The following is a 27,847-nucleotide window of genomic DNA, read 5'->3' on the forward strand; positions in this document are numbered from 1 at the left end:
CATATTTTTCTGCTTTTATTTATTCCCAAAGAAAAGGATTTTCTTTTTTTTATGATGTAAATTTTTTTACTTTTTCTTAAAAATTTTTCTATTGATTTGAGAGAGAAAACACATAAACATTGCTTTGTTGTCCCACTTATTTATGCATTGTTTCTTGTATGCACCCTGACTGGGGGATCAAACCCACAACCTTGGTTAATCAGGGTGACTCTCTAACCAACTGAGCTACCTGGCCAGGGCAGTTTTTCTATATTTTACGTTCTCAATCTCTACCTAAAATAAAGGAAGGGGGAAACCCTAGAGTGATTAAAATCTGGATTTTCACTTCATAAGTCTCTAATAAAGGTATCCAGATGACTTGTACTGATTTATTGGTATCGTTCCTCAAAACTCTTGAATTCTTCCATCGCCAAAATACTATTCTTGCTATTTAAAGAATATCTGCTAAATATTCAGGCCACAATTTGTCTCCAGTAGGTAAATACTACTGAAAAGCAAAGTTTATGTGACCCAGTATACATACACACAGACTGTATCTTATTTGCAATGCATTCAGATTTGTAAATTTTGTTCTAACTTATATGCATATATAGTACTAAACTGAATCTTATACAAGCACTAGAGATTTAACTGAGAATATTAAATTAGTAATTGTCTTAAATTTAAATAATTAGCAAAGATATGAGCTTTACATTTGCTTTGATATGAACTTTAAGACTAGAATAAGGAAAAAAGAAAATAAGCAAATTTATGGAGTATTAATAGAAGAAAGCAGTTGTAAACTTTAAGGAATACTACAAAAACCATTTTTAAAAGCCTGGTGCAAAGTAGTGTACTAGTTAATAAAATGAAAGAACACCCGTATTACAGAAAACTATACAGCCACTTAAATATTCTGGAGAGTATTTAATGATATGGAAAAATACTCAAAATATATGATGTGAACACAGAAAATTACCTGCATGGTATGATTCAGCTTTGGTATAAAACTGTGTACCTTCTTGGGATTAAGGATAATATCTCTTAAGTATGCTTTTCTATGATATATACTACTATTATAATCAGAAAGACATTACTTAAAATCATAATTTCATTATATTCTCTTACCTGATGGTATTAGAGAATCTTGTTCAATAATTCGTGCAGAGGCCAAATCACTGATAATATACCGTAACCTTAAAAGTCTGAATACTGACACAAATGGTTTTCCTTGCTCAGTTTCAAGGAAAGTCATACCTTCAAAATCTATAAAAAAAAAAATAGTTCAAATTAAATAGCCATTCTTTTCAAATCTATTAATTTACTTTTTTATTAAATGTTGTCATGGGGAATCCCAGCAACAACACAGAGCGGATAACTATTAAGGAACCAGCTCTGGATAGCTGACCTCCCCAAATCAGTTTTAAGTGCGATAGAGAAGCCATATAGCCTCAGAGGCCAACCCCAGAACACTGCCACCCAGAAGCTGAGCCACAAACTGACTCTTTGCTAAACACAAAATAAGGCAGTCTGGGAAACAAATACGGCCTGCTTTAAAATAAGGACTGTGGTTTAAAACACAGAGGAACAGTGTATCGCAGGGAAACTCAACACTCTCCTGAATACCTGGCAGGACTAAGGCGAGCCAGACTGAAGAATAGAAGAACCGAAGGACCTTCACTACTGCAAAGTTTTTTTTTCTTTTTTCACCTTTTAACTAAGAAACCAATTTTTTTTCTTTTTTTTCTTTTTTTCTTCTTTTTCCATCACCTGATTTTACCCTTTTAATTACTACCTTCTTATTTTTAACCAGTATTATTACTGCTACCATTTTACCATTTTTTAAAGTGCCATTTTATTTTCTCTTTATTTTATTTTGGGATTAGTGTTCTCCATTCTATTTTCATCGTTATATTATTGGTTGTTTCTAGTTTGCATTCATCTCCAGGGAGCTGTTGCTGGAATTTGTTGGGATTAGTGGCGGTTCTATAGGAGTATTCTCCTCATATAAAAAGTCTCTTCCCCTCTTCCACTTCATTCTCTCTTTTCGCTCTTTTTTTTCTTTTCTTTCCACGCTTTTATTTCCCCCCCTCCTTTTTCCCAATTTCATTTTTGCACTCCTTTTTTTGGTCCCTACTTTTCTTTTCTTTTTTCTCTTTTTTCTTTTTCTCTTCCTTCTTCCTTATCCCCTAATTCTCTTAATTCGGGTGGTCACCTTTATTTGGGGTTATTAATATCGTGAATATATTTGTGTTTAGTGCCTGGTACGTGGTGCCTTGTTGTGTTGTATTTTGTGCCTTTAAATCAACGCAGCAGATCCAAACAACAGCAGCCTCCTCAGCACCACACCCTCTGCTGAGGAACAGCAGCTGTACGTGAAACCTCCCCCCACCAGCCAGAAGAGCCACCACAGCTGTGAACCGCACCCACCAGAGGAGCTGCTGCCAACTGGAGAGCAGCTGCTACCGCAACCGCCCGAAGAGCAACCACAGACCAAGGAGTCACTGCCACCCAGGGAGCAACCACTGAACGACTCAACATCTAGATATGTCAGTGAGATCAAACATGGGTAGACAAAGAAACCCCCAAAGGAAAGAGAAGGAGGACTCCCCAGAAAAGCAGCTAAGTAATACAGAGGCATGCAACATGACAGAAAAAGAATTCAGAATAAGGATCCTAGAGTGCATAAACCAGATGGAGGAAAAAATCAACAACTTCTGCAAGAAGCAAGAAGAAACACATGAAAAACTCAACTACCTATGCAAGAAGCAAGAAGAAACAGATGAAAAAAATCAATAACATATGGAAGAAGCTAGAAGAAATAGATGAAAAAATCAACAACTTAAGTAAGACCCAAGAAGAAATGAAGAGTGATATAGTTGCAATAAAAAACACCATTGAAAGTATCAACAGTAGACTAGGAGAAGCGGAGGACCGAATTAGTGAATTAGAAGACAAGGAAGCAAAACACACCCAAAATGTACTGCAATTGGAGAAAAAAATTAAAAGACAGGAGGAGAGCCTAAGGGAGCTTTGGGACAACATGAAACAAAACAACATACGAATAATAGGGGTGCCAGAACAACAGAAAGATGAACAAGGATTAGAAAACCTATTCAAAGAAATAATATCAGAAAACTTTCCTGAGGTGGGGAAGAAAAAAGTCACACAAGCCCAGAGAGTCCCAAACAAGGTGAACCCGAAAAGACCCACACCAAGACACATCATAATTACCATGGCAAATGTTCAGGACAAAGAGAGAATCTTACAGGCTGCAAGAGAGAGACGGAAAGTTACATACAAGGGCTCTCCCATTAGATTATCAAATGATTTCTCAACAGAAACACATCAGGCCAGAAAAGAATGGATGGAAATTTACAAAGTGATGCAAAGCAAAGGACTGACTCCAAGAACACTCTATCCAGCAAGGCTATCATTCAAGCTTGAAGGGGAAATAAGAAGCTTCACAGACAAAAAAAGGCTAAGGGAGTTTATCACCACCAAGCCAGCAATGCAAGGAATGCTAAAGGGACTGGTATAAAAATAAGAAATAAAAAGCTCATAAAGAAAACAGCCACACAAAAAAAGAAATGGCTATAAACAAGTACCTTTCAATAACTTTAAACGTAAACGGACTAAATGCTCCAACCAAAAGACATCAAGTGGCTGAATGGATAAAAAAACATGACCCATACATCTGCTGTCTACAAGAAACCCACCTCATTAGAAGGGACTCACACAGACTGAAAGTGAAAGGATGGAAAAATATATTTCAGGCAAATGGAAAGGAAAAGAAAGCTGGGGTAGCAATACTTATATCGGACAAAATAGACCTCAAAGTGAAGGCCATAACAAGAGATAAGGAAGGCCACTTCATAATACTAAAGGGATCAATACAACAAGAAGATATAACCCTGGTAAACATATATGCACCCAATGCAGGAGCACCCAAATTCATAAAAAAACTCATGGAAGATATCAAAGGAGAGATCAACAACAATACAATCATAGTAGGGGACTTTAATACACCACTGACAGCACTGGATAAGTTCTCTAGACAAACAATCAGCAAAGATACAGCAATCCTAAGTGACTCACTAGATCAGATGGACTTAATAGACATCTTCAGAACACTTCACCCCAAAGCCAGGGAATATACATTCTACTCAAGTGCTCATAAGACATATTCAAAAATAGACCATATATTGGGTCACAAGCAAAGTATCCCCAAATTCAAGAAGACTGAAATCATAAAAAGTTTCTTTGCAGACCACGATGGCATAATATTAGAAATAAACTACAATAAAAACAACCCAAAATACTCAAACACCTGGAAGCTGAATAGCATGCTATTAAATATTGATTGGGTTACCAATGAGATCAAAGAAGAAATTAAAAACATCCTGGAAACTAATGACAATGAAAAACACAACAATCCAAAACCTATGGGACACAATGAAAGCAGTCCTGAGAGGGAAGTTTATAGCTCTACAGGCCTATCTCAAAAAACAAGAAAAAATGGTAGTAAATCATCTAACTCTACAACTCAAAGAATTAGAAAGAGAGCAACAAGAAAACCCCAGAGTGAGCAGAAGGAAGGAGATAATAAAGATTAGAGCAGAAATAAATGACATAGAGACCAAAAAAACAATAGAGAAAATCAATGAAACCAAGAGCTGGTTCTTTGAAAGGATAAACAAGATTGACAAACCTCTAGCCAGACTCAACAAGAAGCAAAGAGAGAGGACCCAAATAAACAAAATCAGAAACGATAGAGGCAAAATAACAACAGACACCACAGAAATACAAATGATTGTTAAAAAATACTATGGACAGCTCTACTCCAACAAACCAGACAACCTGGAGGAAATGGACAAATTCCTAGAAAAATACAACATTCCAAAACTCAATCAGGAAGAATCTAAAAACCTCAACAGGCCAATAACTATGGAAGAAATTGAAGCAGTCATCAAAAAGCTTCCATCAAACAAAAGCCCAGGACCAGACGGCTTCACAGGGGAGTTTTACCAAACACTCAAGGAAGAACTAAAACCTATCCTCCTCAGACTACTACAAAAAATTCAAGAGGAAGGAACACTTCCAAGCTCATTCTATGAAGCCAGCATCACCCTAATACCAAAACCAGGTAAAGACAACACAATGAAAGAGAATTACAGGCCAATATCCCTCATGAACATAGATGTCAAAATCCTCAACAAAATCTTAGCAAATCGGATCCAGCAGTACATCAGAAAGATCATACACCATGACCAAGTAGGATTTATCCCAGGGATGCAAGGATGGTACAATATCCGCAAATCAATAAACGTGATACATCACATAAACAAATCGAAAGAAAAAAACCACATGGTCATATCAATTGATGCAGAAAAAGCATTTGACAAAATTCAACACCCATTTTTGATAAAAACTCTCAGTAAGGCGGGAGTAGAAGGATCATACCTCAACATAATAAAAGCCATATATGACAGGCCCACAGCCAACATCATACTCAATGGACAAAAACTAACAGCATTTCCCCTAAGAACAGGAACAAGACAGGGATGCCCCCTCTCACCACTCCTGTTCAACGTAGTACTGGAAGTGTTAGCCATTGCAATTCGGCAAGAAGAAGAAATAAAAGGCATCCAAATTGGAAAAGAGGAAGTAAAACTGTCCTTATTTGCAGACGACATGATATTATACATACAAAACCCTAGAGACTCCATCAAAAAGCTACTAGACTTAATACATGAATTTGGCAATGTAGCAGGATACAAAATTAACCCCAAGAAATCTGAGGCATTTCTATACACCAACAGTGAACTTTCAGAAAGAGAGATTATAAAAACAATCCCATTCACCATCGCACCAAAAAAATTAAGCTACCTAGGAATAAACTTAACTAAAGAGATAAAAGACCTCTACTCAGAAAACTGTAGGACGTTGAAAAAAGATATAGAGGAAGACATAAACAGATGGAAGAACATACTGTGTTCATGGATTGGTAGAATCAACATCATTAAAATGTCCATACTACCCAAAGCAATCTATAAATTCAACGCACTTCCCATTAAAATACCAACAGCATACTTCATAGATCTAGAACGAACTCTCCAAAAATTCATCTGGAATAAAAAAAGACCCCGAATAGCTGCAGCAATCCTGAAAAAGAACAAAGTAGGTGGGATCTCAATACCAGATATCAAGATGTATTACAAAGCCACAGTTCTCAAAACTGCCTGGTACTGGCACAAAAATAGGCATATAGATCAATGGAATAGAATAGAGAGCCCAGAAATCAGCCCGAACCAATATGCTCAATTAATATTTGACAAAGGAGGCAAGAACATACAATGGAGCCAAGATAGTCTCTTCAATAAATGGTGTTGGGAAAATTGGACAGATATATGCAAGAAAATGAAACTAGACCACCAACTTACACCATACACAAAAATAAACTCAAAATGGATAAAGGACTTAAATGTACGACAGGAAACCATAAAAATTCTAGAAGAATCCAAAGGCAACAAAATCACAGACATATGCCGAAGCAATTTCTTCACTGATACAGCTCCTAGGGCACTTGAAACTAAAGAGAAAATGAACAAATGGGACTACATCAAAATAAAAAGCTTCTGCACAGCAAAAGAAACCATCAACAAAACAACGAGAAAACCCACTGTGTGGGAAAACATATTTGCCAATGTCATATCTGATAAGGGCCTAATCTCCAAAATTTATAGGGAACTCATACAACTTAACAAAAGAAAGATAAACAATCCAATCAAAAAATGGGCAAAGGACCTAAATAGACACCTTTCAAAAGAGGACATTCAGAAAGCCAAGAGACATATGAAAACATGCTCAAAGTCACTAATCATCCGAGAGATGCAAATCAAAACAGCAATGAGGTACCATCTCACACCTGTCAGAATGGCTATCATCAACAAATCAACAAACGACAAGTGCTGGAGAGGATGTGGAGAAAAAGGAACACTTGTGCACTGCTGGTGGGAATGCAGACTGGTGCAGCCACTATGGAAGACAGTATGGAGTTTCCTCAAAAAACTGAAAATGGAACTCCCATTTGACCCTGTGATCCCACTTCTAGGAATATATCCCAAGAAACCAGAAACACCAATCAGAAAGGATATATGCACCCCTATGTTCATAGCAGCACAATTCACCATAGCTAAGATCTGGAAACAGCCTAAGTGCCCATCAGCAGATGAATGGATTAGAAAACTGTGGTACATCTACACGATGGAATACTATGCTGCTCTAAAAAGGACGGAACTCTTACCATTTGCAACAGCATGGATGGAACTGGAGAGCATTATGCTAAGTGAAATAAGCCAGTCAATGAAGGAAAAATACCACATGATCTCACTCATTCATGGATAATAGAGACCACTATAAACTTTTGAACAATAATAGATACAGAGGCAGAGCTGCCTCAAACAGATTGTCAAACTGCAGCGGGAAGGCTGGCGAGGGTTGGGGGACAGGAGGTAGGGGGGTAAGAGATCAACCAAAGGACTTGTATGCATGCATATAAGCATAACCAATGGACATAAGACACTGGGGGATAGGGGAGGCTAGGGGACTGTCTAGGGTGGGGGGAAAAAATGGACACATATGTAATAAAAATTAAAAAAAAATGTTGTCATGGGTCTGGGGACACACACACACGTACATCTATTAGAATACAAATAAGCTAGTTGCAAAATTTTCAAGGATTTTATAAATCGCAGATGTGTGGATAAAAACTTGGGGAGATTTAGAAAAAAGCCACAGGAAATTAACTTTGGTCCTACATGGAACCTTGCTACAATTCAGTTGTACACCATTCTGGGGTCTGGAGCTTACAGTGCAGCAAGGTGGTAAGGGAATGCTTAAGAATGATAGTTGGGATAATGGTATCTCTCCAGGATACCCTCTCCAAGGCACTGACAACTTCAGTGGAACTCTAGAGCCCAGATGCCTCACTTAGGGTCTTCAAAAGATACACAGGTCATGGAATGTCTATTAGGATTCTTCTAACTTATGCTTTAGCTACATGCGATAAACACTAATCAATTTATTAATTTTTTATTCAAATATAAAATAAGATACAAAAACACTATAGCCACTGTACACATGGATAGTATTTATGTTAAAATAATTCAAGTTTAAGAAGTATATTGCTCAACTGGTCAAGATGGTGGAGTAGGTAAATGCTGTACTCAAATCCTCCCACAACCACATTAAATTTACGACTAAACTACAGAACAACCATCATTCAGAATCACCTGAAATCCAGCTGAAATGAAGTCCTACAACTAAGGATATAAAGAAGAAACCACATCGAGACTGGTAGGAGGGTCGGAGATGTGGAATGGGCTGGTCCCACACCCATGAGTGGCGAATAAAAATCAGGAGAGATATCTTGGATGCAGAGGTGCTCCCTGAAGAGTGAGGAGTCCCAGCCCTATACCAGACCCCCTGGCCAGGGTTCCAATGCCAGCAAGACAAGTCCCTGTAATTTCTGGTTGTGAAAACCAGCTTGGGTTGTGGTTTAGTGAGACAGAGGGCTGCTGGAGTCTCAGGTGTTTCTCTTAAAAGGCCTGAGTGAGGACTTAATTAGTCTCACTTGCTCTGAGTTCCAGCACTGGGAAATCAGGGACATACAGGGAGAAATCGAGTTGTCTGGCATCAGGGTGAGAGCTGGAGGAGTGGCTTTCTCCCAGACAGAAGTACTAGCACAGGCCATTGTTCATTTTTTGGGCCCTCTCCCCTCCACAGAGCCAGTAGGCAGATGTCATAACTGAGTCTCCATCAACCTGGCTAATTCTGTTAGCCTCACCCTGCTGATTCCCTGAGACCCCACTGCATCTAACTTGCAGGCCCAACTAAGTTGTTTCAGTGGCTTTTCCATACAAGAGGCCTGTCTTGACTCATGCTTTGAACTTCCTAAAAATCTCTAAAACAAGCAGCATCTGGCCTTAGTGTGCCACGTAGCTCTTGCTAAGTGGCCTCAGGCCTGACACTAGTGGCAGCCAGCCTTGGTTCACAGCTTGGCCTCTCCTGGGCACTTCCAAGCCCAGCACAAATAGCAGCCATCTGCAGATTGCTTTGTACCTTATGCTGGGTGGCCCGAGCAGGACACAGGTGGTGGCTGACCTTGGCCTGAATCTCCCATGAGGGCCCAGAGCCAGCATACCTGGTGAACGGCTTCAGACCAAGTCAAAGCACCACCCAACCACCTCCACAAGCAACACACTCAAGATACAGACTCAGTGGGCTTCAGAACCCCACTGAAATAAGTCCTGCGCTATGTGGTTAGCCCCTGCACAGCTGATTCCCCAGGTGGTCACAGTCAGTCCTCACAGCCAATTGGCCTGGGGATAAATCCCTCCATTGAGGGGCCAACAGCAATCAAGGCGAGTGTGCACCTGGAGTACCAAATTTGGGTGATCAGGGAAGCTGTGCCACTGGACCCTACAGGATACTGCATAAGGCCATTCTACCAAGTCCAGAAGATGTAACAGCTCTACCTAATACAGGGAGGCAGCCAAAATGAGGAGACAAAGAAACATGTCCCAAATGAAAGAGCAGAAGAAAACTCCAGAAAAAGAACTAAACAAAATGGAGAATAGCAATCTCCTAGATACAGAGCTCAAAACACTGGTTATAAAAATGCTCAATGACCTTAGGGGAAGAGTAGATGAACTTAGTGAGATCTTCAACAGAGAGATAGGAAACATAAAAACAAAGACGGAAAACATAAAAAAGAACCAGTCAGTGGCTATCATCAACAAATCAACAAACGACAAGTGCTGGAGAGGATGTGGAGAAAAAGGAACACTTGTGCACTGCTGGTGGGAATGCAGACTGGTGCAGCCACTATGGAAGACAGTATGGAGTTTCCTTAAAAAACTGAAAATGGAACTCCCATTTGACCCTGTGATCCCACTTCTAGGAATATATCCCAAGAAACCAGAAACACCAATCAGAAAGGATATATGCACCCCTATGTTCATAGCAGCACAATTCACCATAGCTAAGATCTGGAAACAGCCTAAGTGCCCATCAGTAGATGAATGGATTAGAAAACTGTGGTACATCTACACGATGGAATACTATGCTGCTCTAAAAAGGAAGGAACTCTTACCATTTGCAACAGCATGGATGGAACTGGAGAGCATTATGCTAAGTGAAATAAGCCAGTCAATAAAGGAAAAATACCACATGATCTCACTCATTCATGGACAATAGAGACCATTATAAACTTCTGAACAATAATAGATACAGAGGCAGAGCTGCCTCAAACAGATTGTCAAACTGCAGTGGGAAGGCCGGGGAGGGTTGGGGGGCAGGAGGTAGGGGGGTAAGAGATCAACTAAAGGACTTGTATGCATGCATATAAGCATAACCAATGGACATAAGACACTGGGGGATAGGGGAGGCTAGGGGACTGTCTAGGGCGGGGGGATAAAATGGATACATATGTAATACCCTTTGTAATACTTTAAGCAATAAAAAAAAATAAATAAATAAATAAATAAAATAAAATAAAAAAAATAAAAAATAAAAAAAAGAACCAGTCAGAAATGAAGAATATGCTAACTAAAATGAAGACTACATTACAGGGAATCAACACTGGAGTAGATGAGGCAGTGGATCAAATCAGAGATTTTGTAAGATAGGAAGCAGAAAACAGCCCAACAGAATCCAGAAAAATAAAAATAGTATAAGCAGTCTCTAAGACAACTTCAAGTATATCAACATTTGTAACATGGGGGTGCCAGAAAAAGAAGAGAGAGAGGAAACAATTGAAAACCTGTGTGAAAAAATAATGACGGAAAACTTCCCTAACTTGGGGAAGGAAATAGACATACAAGTCTAGGAAGCGCAGAGTCCCAAACAAGGGATGCACCCAAAGAGGCCCACACCAAGATACAGCATAATAAAATGAAAAAGGTTAAAGGCAAAGAGAATATTAGCCCTGACCAATGTGGCTTAGTTGGTTGAGCATTGTCCCATGCACGAAGATGTTGCCAGTTTGATTCTCAGTCAGGGCACATGCCCAGGTTGTGGGCTCGATCCCCAGTAGGGGCATGTAGAAGGCAGTCAATTGATATTTCTCTCTCTATCCATTCCTCTTTCTCTAAAATCAATAAAAGCATATTAGAGAGGAAAAAAAGACAAAAAGAGAAAAGCGGTTATCTACAAGGGAGCTCCCATAAGATTATCAGCTGATTTCTCAACAGAAACTTTGCAGGCCAGAAGGTATTGGCAAGAAATATTCAAAGTGATAAAAAGCAAGGACCTACAACAAAGATCATTCTACCCAGCAAAGCTATCATTTAGAATTATAGTACAGGTAAAGAGCTTCCCAGACAAGAACAAGCTAGAGGAGTTCACCACCACCAAACCAGTATTACAAAAAATGTTAAAGGGTCTTCTTTAAGAAGAAGAAAAAGGATAAAAAATATGAGTAATAGCAATAAATATATATCTATCATTAATTACTTTAAATGCAAATGGATCAAATGCTCCAATCCGAAGAGATAGAGGCTGAATGAATAACCAAACAAGACCCTTATATATGCTATCTACAAGAGACTCACTTCAGATTGAAAGATACACTCAGACTGAAGGTAAAGGGATGGAAAAAGATATTTCATGAAAATGGAAACAAACCAAAAAGAGCCAGGGTAGCAATACTTACACCAGACAAAATACATCTAAAAAACAAAATAAATGAACAAGCAAAACAGAAACAGACTCATAGATACAGAGAACATTCTGACAGTTGCCAGATGGGAGGAAGGTTGGGGGATAGGTGAAAAAGGTGACGGGATTAAGAAGCACAAATTGGTAGTTACAGAATAGTCACAGGGATATAAAGTACAGCACAGGGAATATCTACATATATAAATGCCTAAGAGACCGAACAATTGGTTGATCGGTTGCTATGATGTGCACTGATCACCAGGGGGCAGACGCTCAACACAGGAGATGCCCCCTGGTGGTCAGTGCACTACCACAGTCAATCTCCTGTGGCCAGCTCCTGCGGCCAGCCAACCTCCCGCGGTCCCTCCCCCCAGCCAGCCAACCTCACATGGTCCCTCCCCCTGGCCGGCCCAAGGGACCCCACCCATGCACGAATTCGTGCACCGGGCCTCTAGTTAAAAATAAACCAAAAATGGGGCCAGGCACAGACCAAAAATGACAGTAAACTAAAAAAATCATAAAGTCAAGGATTATGAGTTATCTAATTCCTTACCTGAGGGCCATTAAATGTTTTCCCTGTATCTGTTTTAGTAGAGTAAAATAAATATATTGCACGTTCTACCTCTGTCCAGATAAGGAAGACCTTATGGCAGTTGATCTTAACCAATTTTAGGTCAACTTTCCCTGGGAATCTGATGAAAGTTATGGAAACTCTTTCCCCCCAAATTACAACACACACACACACACACACACACACACACACACACACACACACAATTTTTCATCCACTTTCAGAGGTTAGTGACACACAGAAGCCTGTCCATGGGCCCCCATGTTAAGAATTGTCTAATATACAAGGTTTAATTTGTAGGGAAAATTCAATATGGTCAAACAAAAGATAAATTTAAAAAACAGTAGTTTTGGGGGATCAAAACATGGTTTAAAGTAATAATTCAGTTACTGCTAACCAAGGCATTTTCCTTATCCAGCCTCAATTTTCTCAGTGGAAATGAGGGGCTGAATTAGGCAATTGCTAAGGTGTCTCCAGAACTAAAATTTTCTAGGTCTATAATGATTTTAATAAATTTTAATTAAAAAAAACAAGTTTTCAATAAAAATTTCAGGTATACCTTTTTTCCTCTTAGAAAACCAGACATCTGTTTCAGTCAAAAGCTGTTTTAAAGATCCATTCCAAGAAGGCACAAGTTGAAGGAACATCCACTAAGTTAAAAAAGTAAATAAGAGAAAAATGTCAAAACTTCAGCCTATTATGATTTTACAATTTTCAAACTGCTTCCTCCTTAAAACATAATATCTAAAAAATTTTAATTTTCATTACAAGCAATTGAAAGAAGTAGAACTATTACATGACATGCTTACAAGCTTTAAATTAATCATTGTCCAATAATAAAAACTAGGTGAGTGTGCAATAAAGAATAAACTAATCCTTGCCCAGTCAGCATGGCTCAGTGGTTGACCATCCAACTATGAACCAGGTCATGGTTCGATTCCTGGTCAGGGCACATGCCTGGGTTGCGGGCTGGAACCCCAGTGTGGGGCATGCAGGAGGTAGCCAATCGATGATTCTCTCTCACCATTGATGTTTCTATCTCTCTCTCTCTCCCTCTCTGAAATCAATAAAAATATATTTTTAAAAAGAGAATAAACTAATCCTTGAAAGTATTTATGATCTCAAATACATTGTAGTTTTATTATTAAAAAGGTAAAGGCTTAATATATATTACATTAGAAAATTTATACGAATTTTATATTAATTTATCCTAATTACTAACTCGATACCAATTTTATACTAATTTATACTAATTATTAACTCAATTTCACTACATACTATATGAAATTATAAATGTGAGAAATTAAACAAGGGAAAAAGGAGTTTCTTATTACCTTATTGCTGTTGAGACAGTACACAGAATAGTAAAGAGCATGGACTTTTAAATCCTGACCCTACTAATTAATAGCTGGGCAAATTACTTAATTTCTCCAGCCCTTAATTTCTTCATTTGTTTAATGAGTATAATATGTCTACCTCATAGAACATAAAAAAAATTTGTATGTAACACACTTTGAATACTGCTTGGCACACAGTAAGCATTTATCATTACTGGCATAACAGCAGTTAAAACAGGAAAGTTTGAATGCTACCAGTGGCTCAGAGATAGAAATGAGTTACTACCCTTAGAAATGAGCTACCACTCCTTTAATGATTAGATAACCCCATTACTAAACTTTCTTGAAGAAAAATAGGAATCACATCCTACCATAAAAACAAACCACCACAATGATATAACTAGAAGGTGTTGCATTCCTAGATTCCAAAACTGTGTTAAATGTAGACGCCATGCTGGGGACAAAAGGCTAATGGCAAAATTATGCAGCGAGAAAAGCAATGGATTGGGACTCATAATACCTGGGTTCTGCCTCAAGGCTGCCACTTAGTAATTGTAAGTATTCTAAGTCTTAGTATGTATAGAACAAGAATAATAGAAATGATAATGATTTTTAAAAATATGTATTTTATTGAATTTTTACAGAGAGGAAGGGTGAGGGATAGAGTTAGAAACATCTATGAGAGAGAAACATAGATCAGCTGCCTCCTACACACCACCTACTGAGGATATGCCTGCAACTGAGGTACATGCCCTTGACCGGAATCGAACCTGGGACCCTTCAGTCCGCAGGTCGACGCTCTGTTCACTGAGCCAAACCGGTTAGGGCAGTGGTTGGCAAACTCATTAGTCAACAGAGCCAAATATCAACAGTGCAACGACTGAAATTTCCTTTGAGAGCCAAATTTTTTAAACTTAAACTATATAGGTAGGTACATTGTTATTAACTTAATTAGGGTACTCCTAAGCTGGCCTTTGCTAAAAACGTCCTCAATCTGATTGAGGTAGGTTCGCTGAGGTCGACCCCTTCCATCTCCTTTCCGAAAACCGACTTCTGCGCATGGGCCACGAAGTTTCAATCGCACTGTATGTGTGCGCCCGCACGTGGTATTTTGAGGAAGAGCCACACTCAAGGGGCCAAAGAGCCGCATGTGGCTCGCGAGCCACGGTTTGCCGACCACGGGGTTAGGGCGATAATAATTTTTTTTTTTAATTACAAAAAAAGAATAGCCAATTTGTCTCTTAAGAGAGTGGTGAAAATAAAATTACATTTAAAATGTTGAAATCTTTGAAAAAGATGGGATGAAACATATGCCTGAATGCAAATAAGGTCTTTAAGAGAATAATTTCAACATTTTCTAGAAAAGCATGTGTGAAAATATCATTACAGTTATTACTTCACTTAAACCTCAACTTGAAAACATTTCTGAAAACCATATACAACACAGGTTTGAACTGTTCAGGTCCACTTGTGTGTGTATGTGTTTGTTTTTTCAATAAATACTATAAATGTATTTTATTTTCCTTATGATTTTCTTCATAACATTTTTTTTCTAGCTTACTTTATTGTAAGAATACACAATACATATAACATACCAAATATGTGTTAATTGGTGAGACCAACAATAGGTTATTAGTAGTTATGAGTAGCTAAGTTCTTGGGGAGTCAAGAACTTAGAGGAGGGGGGTTTGATTTCAGTTCCCCTAACCCCTGAGATGTTTAAGAGTCAACTGTAAAACATTTAACATTTCTGATTATGTAAATAGCATAACAATAACCTATTTGTTGTTGGGGAAAAAAACAGAAATGTATTTCTAGGATAGAAAGTATGAAGACCAAATTAAAATCACTCATCATGGCACCAAATACAAAGACTTCTTAACATTTTCCCATATTTTCTTTTATTTATTCCCTATCACTGGACACTAGCTGTTACTAATTTTTCACTATTATAATCAATGCTGAGGTGATAGCCTACACACATTATATTACATCAATACCTTTTTAAGAGCTGTGTATACATCCATCTCCACTTGCATCACAAATAAGTTAGATGAACCAATAAGCAGTTTCATGACATTTATACTAGAAAAGATAAAATAGAGGTAGTGAGTTATCTTCATGCACAAGCTAAAAGAGGCTGGTGGAACTAAAAACTTTGTCTTTTTAGCAAAAGAAAATGTGCAATTAAAAATTAAATCAGTCTTCTAGCCCAAGACAAAGAATCTTTGGCAGAAAACAATCCATTTGAACACAGGGATGATACTGATCGGAAAACAAAAAGAGTTCTGATCTGCTAATTAATCCAGTTAAAGCAAGGTCCCAATAAGATAACGTTTAGTATGCTCTGATAAAGTGCCAGCCTTCCTCTTTTTCCTGTCCTCCCTATTCAATGTTTAAAAAAAAACAAAAACATTTGTCAAAATATAATGAAACAGTTAGATCTTCAAAGTAACCTTTAACCTAGGCTTACGAGAACTGCTTGGTCATAAAACATGCTTTTATCCTATCCAATAAAGAGGGAATATGCTAATTGTCCCTCACGCTGTCCCAAGATGGCGGCACCCACAGCCAATAAGGAGGGAATATGCTAATAGGCTGCCACGTCCTCAAAGATGGCGGCGCCCACAGCCAATAAGGAGGGAATATGCTAATAGACTGCCACGCCCTCAAAGATGGCGGCACCCAGTCCCCTCAGCCCTGCCGTGAGCCTGCCTCCGGAGTCCCCCAGTCCCCGCAGCCCCCCAGCAGCCCAGGGCCGGCTCGAGGTGCAGGCAAACCTTGAATGGTGGCTGCCCAGCCACCAGGGCTGCCCGAGGCTTGCGTTGCCAGCAGTGGCAGCAGCAAAGGTGTGATGGGGCGTCACCTTCCCCTGATCGCCGGGTCACCTCCTGCCCCCGAGGGCTCCCAGACTGTGAGGGGGGCAGGCCGGGCTGAGGGACACCCCCTCCAGTGCATGAACTTTCATGCACTGGGCCGTTAGTTATAAGAGTAAGATCAAGAAATGTGTGTCGGTTTGCCCTGGCCTGTGTAGCTAATTGGTTAGAGCATTGGCCCATGCACCAAGGGGTCAGGGCATGTACTGGGTTTCAGGTTCACTCCCTGCCCCCTCCCAGCCCCCCACAAGGGGAGCCTGTAGGAGACAACCAAACATAAATGTTTTCCTCCCTCCCTCCCTTCTCCCCCCATTTCCCTCCCTCTCTCTCTCTGAAAAGCAATGGAAAAAATATCTTCAGGTGAGAATTACCAAAAACAAACAAACAAACAACAAAAAATAAATGTGTTAGCTTAAATTTAGATAAAAAATAACATCACCAGTTGCTTTCCTTCTTTTCCTTTTTCTTTCCTTCAAGTCAGAAAAAGAAAGAGCATCTGAGTTTTTGAGATAGCCACTATGATTTATCTTACTTTTTAAAAAGCTCAATGAGAGATTATGAAAGAAAAAAAATAAAGTGTTTCTAATGATTTTCAAACCAAACATACTGCAGAGCTTTGTTTATGCCATGACATCACTACGTGATGTTTTTTTTTTTTTTTTTGGTAGAATAATACTTTCTACTAAGTACTTAAGGGTAGAGAAAAGGAAAGGATCCAAGAATCCAGAAGGTGGTCTAGCCATAAAAATAACATTTATATTAATTCTTGTATTTTATCTTGAAAGTTCAAAGAAAGTTGAATTCTCTACTCCATACTGTATTTAAATGTATTTAATGTATAAAAGTGCTTATCTCTTTTGTCTCTCCATGCTTCCTACCCCTCTCCCCACCCAAAATCAGTAAAATTGACATCCCAGGAAGCTATGCAGTGATAAGTCATTGGTTTTGTACATTTCCACTGGAGTGTAAAGAAAACGCAAGCCTGAAATCCAAGACTATAAAGCCTACTGACCTCTAAAAGATTATTCCCACCCTAAATTTCTCAGATTCCCCCATTACTACAAATAAGCTTCTTGGGGGCAGAGACCATGACATAATCATCTCTGTATCGTCCACAGGCCTGAACAGAGTACCTTTACACATACTGGACATTCTGGAAGTATTTGTAAAAGGAAGACAGAACGCAATAGTAAGCAGACTTAATTCAAAAGGCCAACCTAATTGTGCATTTAATTTCATTAGACTTATCAAAAAGTTTACAATTTCCTCAAACAATGTTTCAATGGTAATAATGGGTTGTTGTTTTTAATCCTCACCCGAGGATATTTTTCCATTGATTTTTAGAGAGAGTGGAAGAGAGAGGGAAAGACAGAGAGAAATATCCATGTGAGAGAAACACATCTATTGGTTGCCTCCTGCACATACCCTGATCAGGGCCCCAGCCAGGGAGGATCCTGCAACCAAGATACATGCCCTTGACTGGAATCGAACCCAGGACCCTGAGCAAAACCAGCTAGGGTTTTCTGTTTTAGAGACTTTATTGATTTTTAGAGAGAGAGAAAGGGAGAGGGAGAGAGACCAAGAAACACTGACGTAGTGCAGAACATTGATTGGCTGCCTCCTAAATGCCCCCACTGGGGATTGAGTCCGAAACCCAGGCATGTGCCCTGTCCGGGAATCAAACCAGCAACTCTTTGGTGCACAGGACAACACCCAACAAACTGGGCCATACCAGCCAGGGCTAATGATGATTTTAAAAATAAACTTTTAGGTTCTCTAAGAGCCCAACAAAAGTGAGGTAATACTTAAAGACTTTCCTACAATTTTATAGCAGCAATGAATTTTTCCATTAAAATTGGTTAAACCAATCAACATAATATACATTATCCTATATAATAAAACCCTAATATGCAAATTGACCAAATGGTGGAATGACCAGCAGAACAACCGGTCGCTATGACATGCACTGACCACCAGGGGGCAGACGCTCAACGTAGGAGCTGCCCCCTGGTGGTCAGTGCACTTCCATAGGGGGAGCGCCACAGAGCCAGAAGACAGGCTCACGGCTGGCGAGCGCAGTGGAAGGAGCCTCTCCCACCTCTGCTGCAGGAAGGCAGTAAGGTGCAAGGGGTCCCAGACTCCGAGAGGAATGTCTGACTGCCGGCTTAGGGAATTGGGCCTAAGCCAGCAGGCAGACATCACCCAAGGGGTCCTGGACTATGAGAGGGTACTGGCTGGGCTGAGGGGACCCCCCCCCAACAGTGCACAAATTTTGTGTACCAGACCTCTAGTATGATTTATAATTTGTGTCACATTTCATCAGTTCATGGATGCAGTCAAAATGCCTTTAGTTAAATTGTTTACTTTTTTACCTAGACAGCATCGATCAGTGATTGAGCATTGACCTATTAATCAAATCATGGTTCAATTCCCGGTCAGGGCACATGCCCTGGTTGTGGGCTTGACCCCATGGTAGCAGTCATGCAGGAGGCAGCCCAATGATTCTCCCGTATCTTTGATGTTTTGATCTCTCTCTCTCTCTCTCCCCCCCTCCCTTCCTCTCTGAAATAAAAAAATAGATATATATTTTTTAAATTATTTATTTTTTCATAAGTAACATATTTTTGTCTTATACAAAAATATCTTGCATACTTTGGAAAATGTAAAACAATATTTAGAATGATTACAAAGTTATTTAAAATTCAAATACCTCAGTTCTTTAAAAAGTTCAACATTCTGATGAGTCATCAAATTGTTTAGAAGCCATTCGAGACACCTGAAATTAAACAAGGAATTATTACATTGTATATCATGGATTGATTATTTACTAAGTATGACTTACAGTTAATATGAAAACACAATATTAGTCTTGCTAGGACAAGCTCAAAATTTTTAATTTAACAATTGAAAATCTAGTATTATTTTTGTCAGCAGTTATTACGGGAATATTTCCTTTATATTAATAAGAGCATTTCAATTTAAGAAAAACCTCATTTCAAGTTTGTGTTAAATGGTTTATGAAAGGGTTTACATCCTTCCATTACCTTCTTTATAATTTGAAAATGGGTACTGAAATTCTCAAGAGTTAAAAACATTGTCAGTAGTTGCACTGATATGATGTCTAGTATGCCTATTATTTGAAAGACTTTATAGAAGATCTACTGTAAAGAGTGACCATAGTTTTTATAAGCAGGTATACTAGTAACCCACCCATGGTCACTTATAAAGACAACACTTTTGAGAAATTTACTAATCTGTCCAAATGTAAAAAGGAACTTTTTAAATAAAATTCTATTCTCTTATCTTTTTTTTCCTTTCTTTCTTTCTTTCGTCACACTACACATTCTCTTAGGAAACCAAAGCAGCCAAATTCCCAAAAGTGGGATGGAAGGAAAAACAAAAAGGGTAACTCACTTTTTCTTTACAGAATCTAATCCATAGGTCCCTGCTGATGTGTAATAGCCACATACAGTTTTCACATTAATTGTTTCCTTCATTGTCTCACCACACTGCTGTATTAAACCATCCTGTAAATATAAATAAGCAGTGGAAAGGCCCATTTCATGTGGGAAAAATTAGCTCTGAACATGTGCTTTTACATATTAAAAAGTTTTTTTAAAAAAAGGAAGAAAGAAAGAAACTCATTAAGTGCAGCAGTTAAGTCCAGTAAAAATATTGAAAAAAAAATCCAGCAAGTATTCAACTAAATACTCGGAATTAAATGTAGAAGAGCGGGGGGTAAAAGGAGTAAGGCAGAGATGAATATTATTATTCCCTTTCAATTCTTCCCTTTTGGGGACCTTTGCAAATTTAAGCAATATTCTGTCTGTTTTATCAGTTCTTTTTAAATTAAGACCTCTTTACACAGACCATGTGATGGGCTAGGCAAGTAAACTATGAATCATCAGAAAGTGTTTATTAAAGTTTAAAACACTTATCAATATCTAAGAGATGTACCTAAGTCAAATATATTATTGTTTTAAGCTTACATTGAAATTTTAATCTAAAATGTTTACACAGATTTCAAACAAACTTTATTAAATATATGTGAAGAAGACTGTCACTGTTTACTCAAATTTCTAAAACATATGCATACAAGTATATTATTAGGTTAAACAGTTAAGCCATAAAGATAATGCAGAAAGTGGATTTAGGACAAAACCACAACAGGACTAAAGTTAGAAAATAAAGTATATGACACAGAAATAATAATTGTAAGGATCAAAACATTTAAAAAAATCAAATAACCCCAAGCAAGTATATTTAACAAGCTATTAACTAAACTTCAAATAAGTTGGTATACAAATGGCCAGGGGTCCTCAAACTACGGCCCACGGGTCACATGCAAATACAAATATTGTATTTGTTCCCGTTTTGTTTTTTTACTGCAAAATAAGATATGTGCAGTGTGCATAGGAATTTGTTCATAGTGGTTTTTTTTAAACTATAGTCTGGCCCTCCAACGAGGACAGTGAACTGGCCCCCTGTTTAAAAAGTCTGAGGACCCCTGTGCCACATAAAAAGAAACTTAACTTTTTTAAAGATCAAAATAAATCATTGACTTACTTACCTGCAAAAGTCATTCTAGACTCCTCCCCTTTCCTCTTAACATCTTTGTCACCAAATCCAGTGGATTATCCCTGTTTAACCTCTGTGGTATTCAGATTTTCCTCTCCATTCTTAATGTTTAGACCCTAATTTAGACCCTCATTTGATTACGATAGTTTTTTATACTCATCTTTTCTTCAATCCATCCTTCACATTGTCCCTGAAGCTTTTTTTCTAAAACATAACTTTGTCTTTCCCCTGATTAAAATCTTCCAAATGTACTATATGTAATACCTAAACTTTTTAAAAGGTATAGAGGGCTTTCATGAGTTGGCCTCTGTCTCCCTCTCTCCAACTCTTCTTATATTCTACTAGGGGCCCGGTGCACGAAATTCGTGCACTGGGTGTGTGTGTGTGTGGGGGGAGTGTCCCTCAGCCCAGCCTGCCCCCTCTCACATACTGGGAGCCCTCAGGCATTGACCCCCATCACCCTCCAATCGCAGGATCGGCCCCTTGCCCAGGCCTGACGCCTCTGGCCTAAGCGTCCGGCCCGGGCAGCGGGGACCTGCAGTGGCAGTGGCCCCACGATCGTGGGCTTCGCTTTAGGCCCAGGCAAGGGACCCCTAGCTCCTGGGACTGCCAGCTTCGACCGTGCCCAGCTCCCATCGCTGGCTCCACCCCTACTTCCTGCTATCACTGGCCAGGGAGGAAAAGGCACCTGATTCTCCGATCATGGCTGGGGGGCAGGGCAAAGGCGGCCCCAGGGTCGCCTTTGCCCTGCCCCCCAGCTCTTAGCTCCCCCCTGGGTTTCTGATCACTGTCAGTGGCAGGGGGCTTCTTCCTGCTTTCCCTTTCGCCTCCCTGCATTGTGCCTACATATGCAAATTAACCACCATCTTGTTGGCAGTTAACTGCCAGTCTTAGTTGGCAGTTAATTTGCATATAGCCCTGATTAGCCAATGAAAAGGGTAGCTCGTACGCCAATTACCATTTTTCTCTTTTATTAGTGTTGATGCTAGAGCCATGTTCCATTCAGATTCTCTAATTCTCCAGTTTCACCACTAGGTCTTAGTTTATTGTCTGAAATGCTCTCCCCCTCTCCTCTTCTTACTTTGCAAAAGAAGTACATTTTTTGGTTTTCAAGACTCACCTCAAACACAACTTCCTTCTTTGACACAAACACGTTGAACTGATCACTTTGTGCATCCACTAAATCCTACAGGATGTTTATCATCGTACCTATAACACTGGACAGCTCTTATTTACCTTTGGGTCTGCATATCAACCCTCCCTCTCCCATTCGACATTCATTATATTGTGAGCTTCTTAAAGGTGGGGACAGTATCTGAATTTACCTTTGGATCTTTATGCCCACTTTAGTACAATGCTCAGTACATTTCTGCTGAATGAATCGATCTGTCCTTCTACAATTGATTACACATATCTACACACAGTTATTCCATAATTAAGAAAAAGTTTACATAGTAAGCACTCGATGTTTTTTGAACCCATGAACTAATCAGTACATAATTACAAGCCATCTGCTTCATAACAGTCAAAATAAGCCATTAATGAATAGAAATCTGTAAATGGGCTTAGACAAATAAATTTTTTCCACATTAGTCATTCTAAGATGTCTACACAGAAACAGCTTGCACTCATCTTACATAGACATCATGACCTCTTTGGTTGCAATAAATTGCTTTTGGTTAAGCATTTTACATGACACCACAAATGGCATATTTATACAATTCATTTTTATTTTAAAAATTATAAAAAGCTAAACTTTATTTTTGTTTTGGAATACTTTGAAACAAAAATACAACTGTAATCCTTTATTTGAATAACATGCATACTTACCAACTGTAGCATACAAGCTGCTGCCAAAATGGCAATAACTCGACTGGGTTTTATTAAGACATCATCTCGATACAGTGAACCAAATGCAACCTGCAGTGCTGGAAGCAAAATTAGAATGAAATAACAATTATATCTATGAGAGTATTACAAAAATAACAACTATCTTTACACATTAAGACATACGTCTAAATCTAATATGTACTTAAAAGGATAAGAGAATTATCACTAATTAAAAATGCTAGTAATGGTTACTGATTAATGATACTAAGTTAATAATGTTATAAATTTCCACTTATTTTAACAAATCGAATTGGATTCTTCTAGATGTAATCTTGACATTAATTAGTGGTCAGAATTTAGACACCCTTCAAAAAGTTTTATAAAGATACCCCTGAGTAGACCAATTAAGTACAAGTATAGGCACAATGATAATATTAACCCTAATGCTTTCAGGGCTTCACTACTGGTGTGGAATAGCTGATGGTCTTATCCAGGCTATACTCTTACCCAGCCACCACAGCTATCTAATAAGCCTGGCCATCCTTTTCTCTGCTGTATTCGCACCTATGTCTCACATGGTTTACTTTATATTTTTGCACCTGAAACTTGTATAATTTTGTTAACCAGTGTCAGTCCAATAAATTCAATAAAAAGGGGTAAAAAAGAAGAAAGTAGAAGCAGCTTTGGAATAGCAATTACGAGAACTAGAGTCTGATGTAGGCTCATTAAACTGCTTTGAGACCTAACATAAGCACCTTAAATCCTCCGGGTCTTAGCTTCCTCATCTAAGAATCCTTATAGCTCTAAATCAACACTGATAAGTCTGGCCGGCACGGCTCAGTGGTTGAGTAGCAACCTATGAACCAGGAGGTCACGGTTCAATTCCCAGTCAGGGCACATGTCTGGGTTGTGGGCTTGATACCCAATAGGGGGCTTGCAGGAGGCAGCCAAGTGATAATTCTCTTTCATCATTGATGTTTTTCTCTCTCTCCCTCTTCCTTCCTCTCTGAAATCAATAAACAAAATGTATTAAATATTTTTAAACTAAATAAATAAATCAATATTGATTATATAATTTGTCCCTTTATTGTTCCCAGAAAAGATCTTCATATATAGGGCATAATCAATGAATTATTCACCAGCTTTTCTATGTAATTAAAATAAGTGGTCATAGTTTTCCTTCCTTTACCCTACAGCTTCCATTTCCCAGGCAGATTTATTTACAAACCTAAGTAAACATATTGATATGGCCCAGATGACTAAAAATATTAGAGATAAGTAGGTCAGAACTGATAAACTATACACTAAATCAATATAATGTTGTTGCCTTCTGGTATTAAATGGAACTTTTTCCTAGCTTCCAAAGTTAGAAAATATTTATTTTCCATTAAAAGTATAATAACAAGCTGTTTTCATTATTTTGCATAACAGTAATAACTGTGGTGGTGGTTACCTTCTACATCAATATTCTGGTCAGGAATCTCCAGTTCAATAATATTCATGCTGGATTCTTTCCAAGAACCACTGAACATACTAGAAAAGTAGCCAGACTTAAAAATAAAAAATAAAAAAAATAAATGATTACCCAGTACTTTCTGTGTCTTCCAAATTATTTCCCCATTTCTAACTTTAAGCCAACTATTCTACTGAAACAAACCTATCATATTATTTCAAGAGAAAAATAATTGCCAAATGTGTCTATAGGAGAAAGAAATTGATATAAGGACACAGTTAGATATACAAAAATAGTTTCAATTTAGTACTAATTTAATGAAAACTAAATCAAATTCTCCTATTGTTATCTGAACTGAATTCCTATATAGTAATATATGAACTTCATTAGCTTTTAACAATTTTTGAGAATATTACATGTATATATTTTCCTTGTCAATGACATTCTAAATTGAAACTTAGAAATTATGTTACATATTTAAGTATCTCAAACATATGACAATACACAAGGTGGATAAATAAAAATGTATCAAGGAAGGAGAATAGAATAAAGCCCTCAAACTGTGAAGTCCCTACTGTACTGTACCTCAGTGGCTGTAAAGGATCCAGACCAGTCCCAAGTCAATACTAATAGGATGATTCCCAAGAAATTAGGGTAAATCCAAAGTTTAGTTTTATCTAATCAGAAAATTCCAGAATGAACCTGAATTCTTGGAAAGATTCCAGAATGGATGAAGTATTTAGTTACTTACTAGATAGCACCTCTCATAATCAGAATTACTTTGGAATGGATCAAATATTAACCAATTATTTAAAAAACTTTTCTGAGTACTTAGTACATACAAGGCACTATGGAATATAGCAGTAAAGAAAACACACTGCTTCTGTCCTCAGGGGCCTTATAATTTAGCATGTGGCTTGCACTATAATCAATCCAGTTTTTCTTGAGATGGAAAGAGGCATTTTCATCCTTAAAATCACAAAACTGCTTTGAGAGATTAAAAAGAAAGATATGAACCATATCCTTAAGGCAAAATAAAACTGTTCAAAAAATTAAATAAAAAACTATGACTAAAATGTTAGAGAAAAATTTCTTTCAAATGTTAAACTAAAAAATCTTAAACTATACTATCTTACCAGTAATTATTGTCAAATGGTGAAAAAGAGAGGGAAAAATATAAGCTCCACAGGATAAGAACTGAATTGTTCACTGCTCTATCCCAAGTGCCTAGAACAATGATTTGAAGAAAAGACAGATTTGATAAGAAAATAAATAAAATATTTGAGCCATTAAAGCAATGTTTTCTTTTATTTTGAAATTTTTGAATCTTAAAATGTGGTGACAGCAATATTTTTTAGCACAGAAATCAAAAAATGTATTAGCTAAATGAGTTAGTCTATATACTTTTTTGATGTTTTAACTGAATTTTCCAGAAGAAAAGGAAGACTGTGTCAAGAACTTTCCATTCACATTTAATGTTAACTACAAAGCAACATTCTGAGTTCATCCATTTAAATAATCATACACATATTAAACAAATGCAGCAATCTTAGCCTTAATGTTAAACACTTTTTTTCCCTTTTGTCAACAGAAGGCACCAAAATAAGCACCCTATTGAAGTAATGACAAAACGTATGTATTTATTGCTAGGCCCTTATTACAATGAAAATTCAAAATCTGTTTCTAGACCAAACTAAGCTTTCACTAACAATGTTCGCCACAGTTCTTAATAAAACAATATTTTTTATATTAGATGATAGGAGTTAACCACTGTCCATGCAAAAGATTACTATGAAATGCAAATATAAAGAACATGACTTAAAAGAGTTTGAGTTTTTTACATGTAGTCATTCAAACAGAAAAATAAAATACTTACTTGACATAAATATATTTTGTGTAAGCTCCACTCTTCTCCCAGAGCACAAATTTTAATGTCACTATTTTCACCATTCAAAAATAATGTTTGATAAATATATTTAGATGTACTCCTTAATCTCTTCCTGTTAAAAGAAATGCAACTGTTACATATGTGTAAAACTGAATGTTTTACTGATTTTGCAAATAACTCAAAATACTCCTTTTATTCAATTTTTATTAAATAGAACCAATGAGTAAAAGGACAGAGGTCTATTATATATTTAAATTTACTCATGTACAGAAGAGTACATTAAGAAACTAACAGTAGTGGTTATCTCTGAGGTGTTCTATTCCCAAGAGGGGTAATAGTGGATAAATGGGGGAAGCACGGGAGTGAGATCTTTCACTATACATGTTTTTGCAATGTTTGATAACCTGTTCAGTAAATTAAGATAAGTCAAAGTTATTTTTACTTATTCCCTTATTTAGAAGTCAGCACTAAGGAGCATCTCAATACAACTACAATAATACTACTATACAATTACAGAATGGAGAACATGTGTAAAAATTTCATCCATCTAAGTAATTTTAAAAATAATTTACATTTAATTTACTTTGGTATCAAACTATTTTAAAAACTAGTTAAAATGTCACCTCACCCCCAAATGGACAATTAGTTTGCAGCCTTAGACCAAAGGTTCTCAAAATTACGCTCAATGGAAAAGTGGCCACCAGGAAGAACCGAGAAGTGAATGCAGGGCATCCCACCTAACTTCAGAGGGGCATCACATATTATATTTGTAAGCATCTTGGATTTCTGCATAAGATGCAATTTAAACAAAGAATTTTTTTTAAGTTTGATAGTCACTGCTCAAGATGGTCTAGTACAGTGGTTCTCAACCTTCCTAATGCCGCGACCCTTTAATACAGTTCTTCATGTTGTGGTGATCCCCAACAATAAAATTATTTTCTTTTTTTTTTTTTAATTAAATCTTTATTGTTCAGATTATTACATTTGTTCCTTTTTTTTCCCCCCATAACTCCCCTCCTCCCAGTTCCCGCCCCACCCTCAGCCCTCACTCCCCACCCACTGTCCTCATCCATAGGTGCACGATTTTTGTCCAGTCTCTTCCCACATCTCCCACACCCCTTTCCCCCCCAAGAATAGTCAGTCCATTCCCTTTCTATGTCCCTGATTCTATTATAATCAACAGTTCATTCTGTTCATCAGATTATTTATTCACTTGATTCTTAGATTCACTTGTTGATAGATGCATATTTGTTGTTCATAATTTGTATCTTTACCTTTTTCTTCCTCTTCCTCTTCTTAAAGGATACCTTTCAGCATTTCATATAATCCAGGTTTGGTGGTGATGAACTCCTTTAGCTTTTCCTTATCTGTGAAGCTCTTTATCTGACCTTCAATTCTGAATGATAGCTTTGCTGGATAAAGTAATCTTGGTTGTAGGTTCTTGGTATTCATCACTTTGAATATTTCTTGCCACTCCCTTCTGGCCTGCAAAGTTTCTGTTGAGAAATCAGCTGACAGTCGTATGGGTATTCCCTTGTAGGTAACTGAGTTTCTTTCTCTTGCTGTTTTTAAGATTTTCTCTTTATCTTTTGCTCTTGGCATTTTAATTATGAT

General features: G+C 37.8%; 1 protein-coding gene across 3 annotated transcripts in view; it reads right to left on the bottom strand.

The window, feature by feature from the left end:
- Positions 1-27,847, bottom strand: part of GMCL1 (germ cell-less 1, spermatogenesis associated) — a 54,386-nt gene that overhangs the window by 17,612 nt on the left and 8,927 nt on the right. For all 3 annotated transcript variants that reach the window (XR_009447931.1, XM_059659546.1, XM_059659547.1), the window contains 8 exons: positions 26,222-26,345; positions 24,346-24,442; positions 22,893-22,990; positions 19,899-20,011; positions 19,195-19,260; positions 15,609-15,693; positions 12,831-12,921; positions 1,108-1,245 (listed from right to left, as the gene is read on the bottom strand). Coding sequence is in view for 2 of the 3 variants with exons in the window: in XM_059659546.1 (XP_059515529.1) it covers positions 1,108-1,245; positions 12,831-12,921; positions 15,609-15,693; positions 19,195-19,260; positions 19,899-20,011; positions 22,893-22,990; positions 24,346-24,442; positions 26,222-26,345 (812 nt within the window). In the remaining variant the exon portion in view is untranslated. The remainder of the gene's footprint in view (positions 1-1,107; positions 1,246-12,830; positions 12,922-15,608; positions 15,694-19,194; positions 19,261-19,898; positions 20,012-22,892; positions 22,991-24,345; positions 24,443-26,221; positions 26,346-27,847) is intronic.

Source organism: Myotis daubentonii, chromosome 12, assembly GCF_963259705.1.
Source record: "Myotis daubentonii chromosome 12, mMyoDau2.1, whole genome shotgun sequence".
Taxonomy (NCBI): domain Eukaryota; kingdom Metazoa; phylum Chordata; class Mammalia; order Chiroptera; family Vespertilionidae; genus Myotis; species Myotis daubentonii.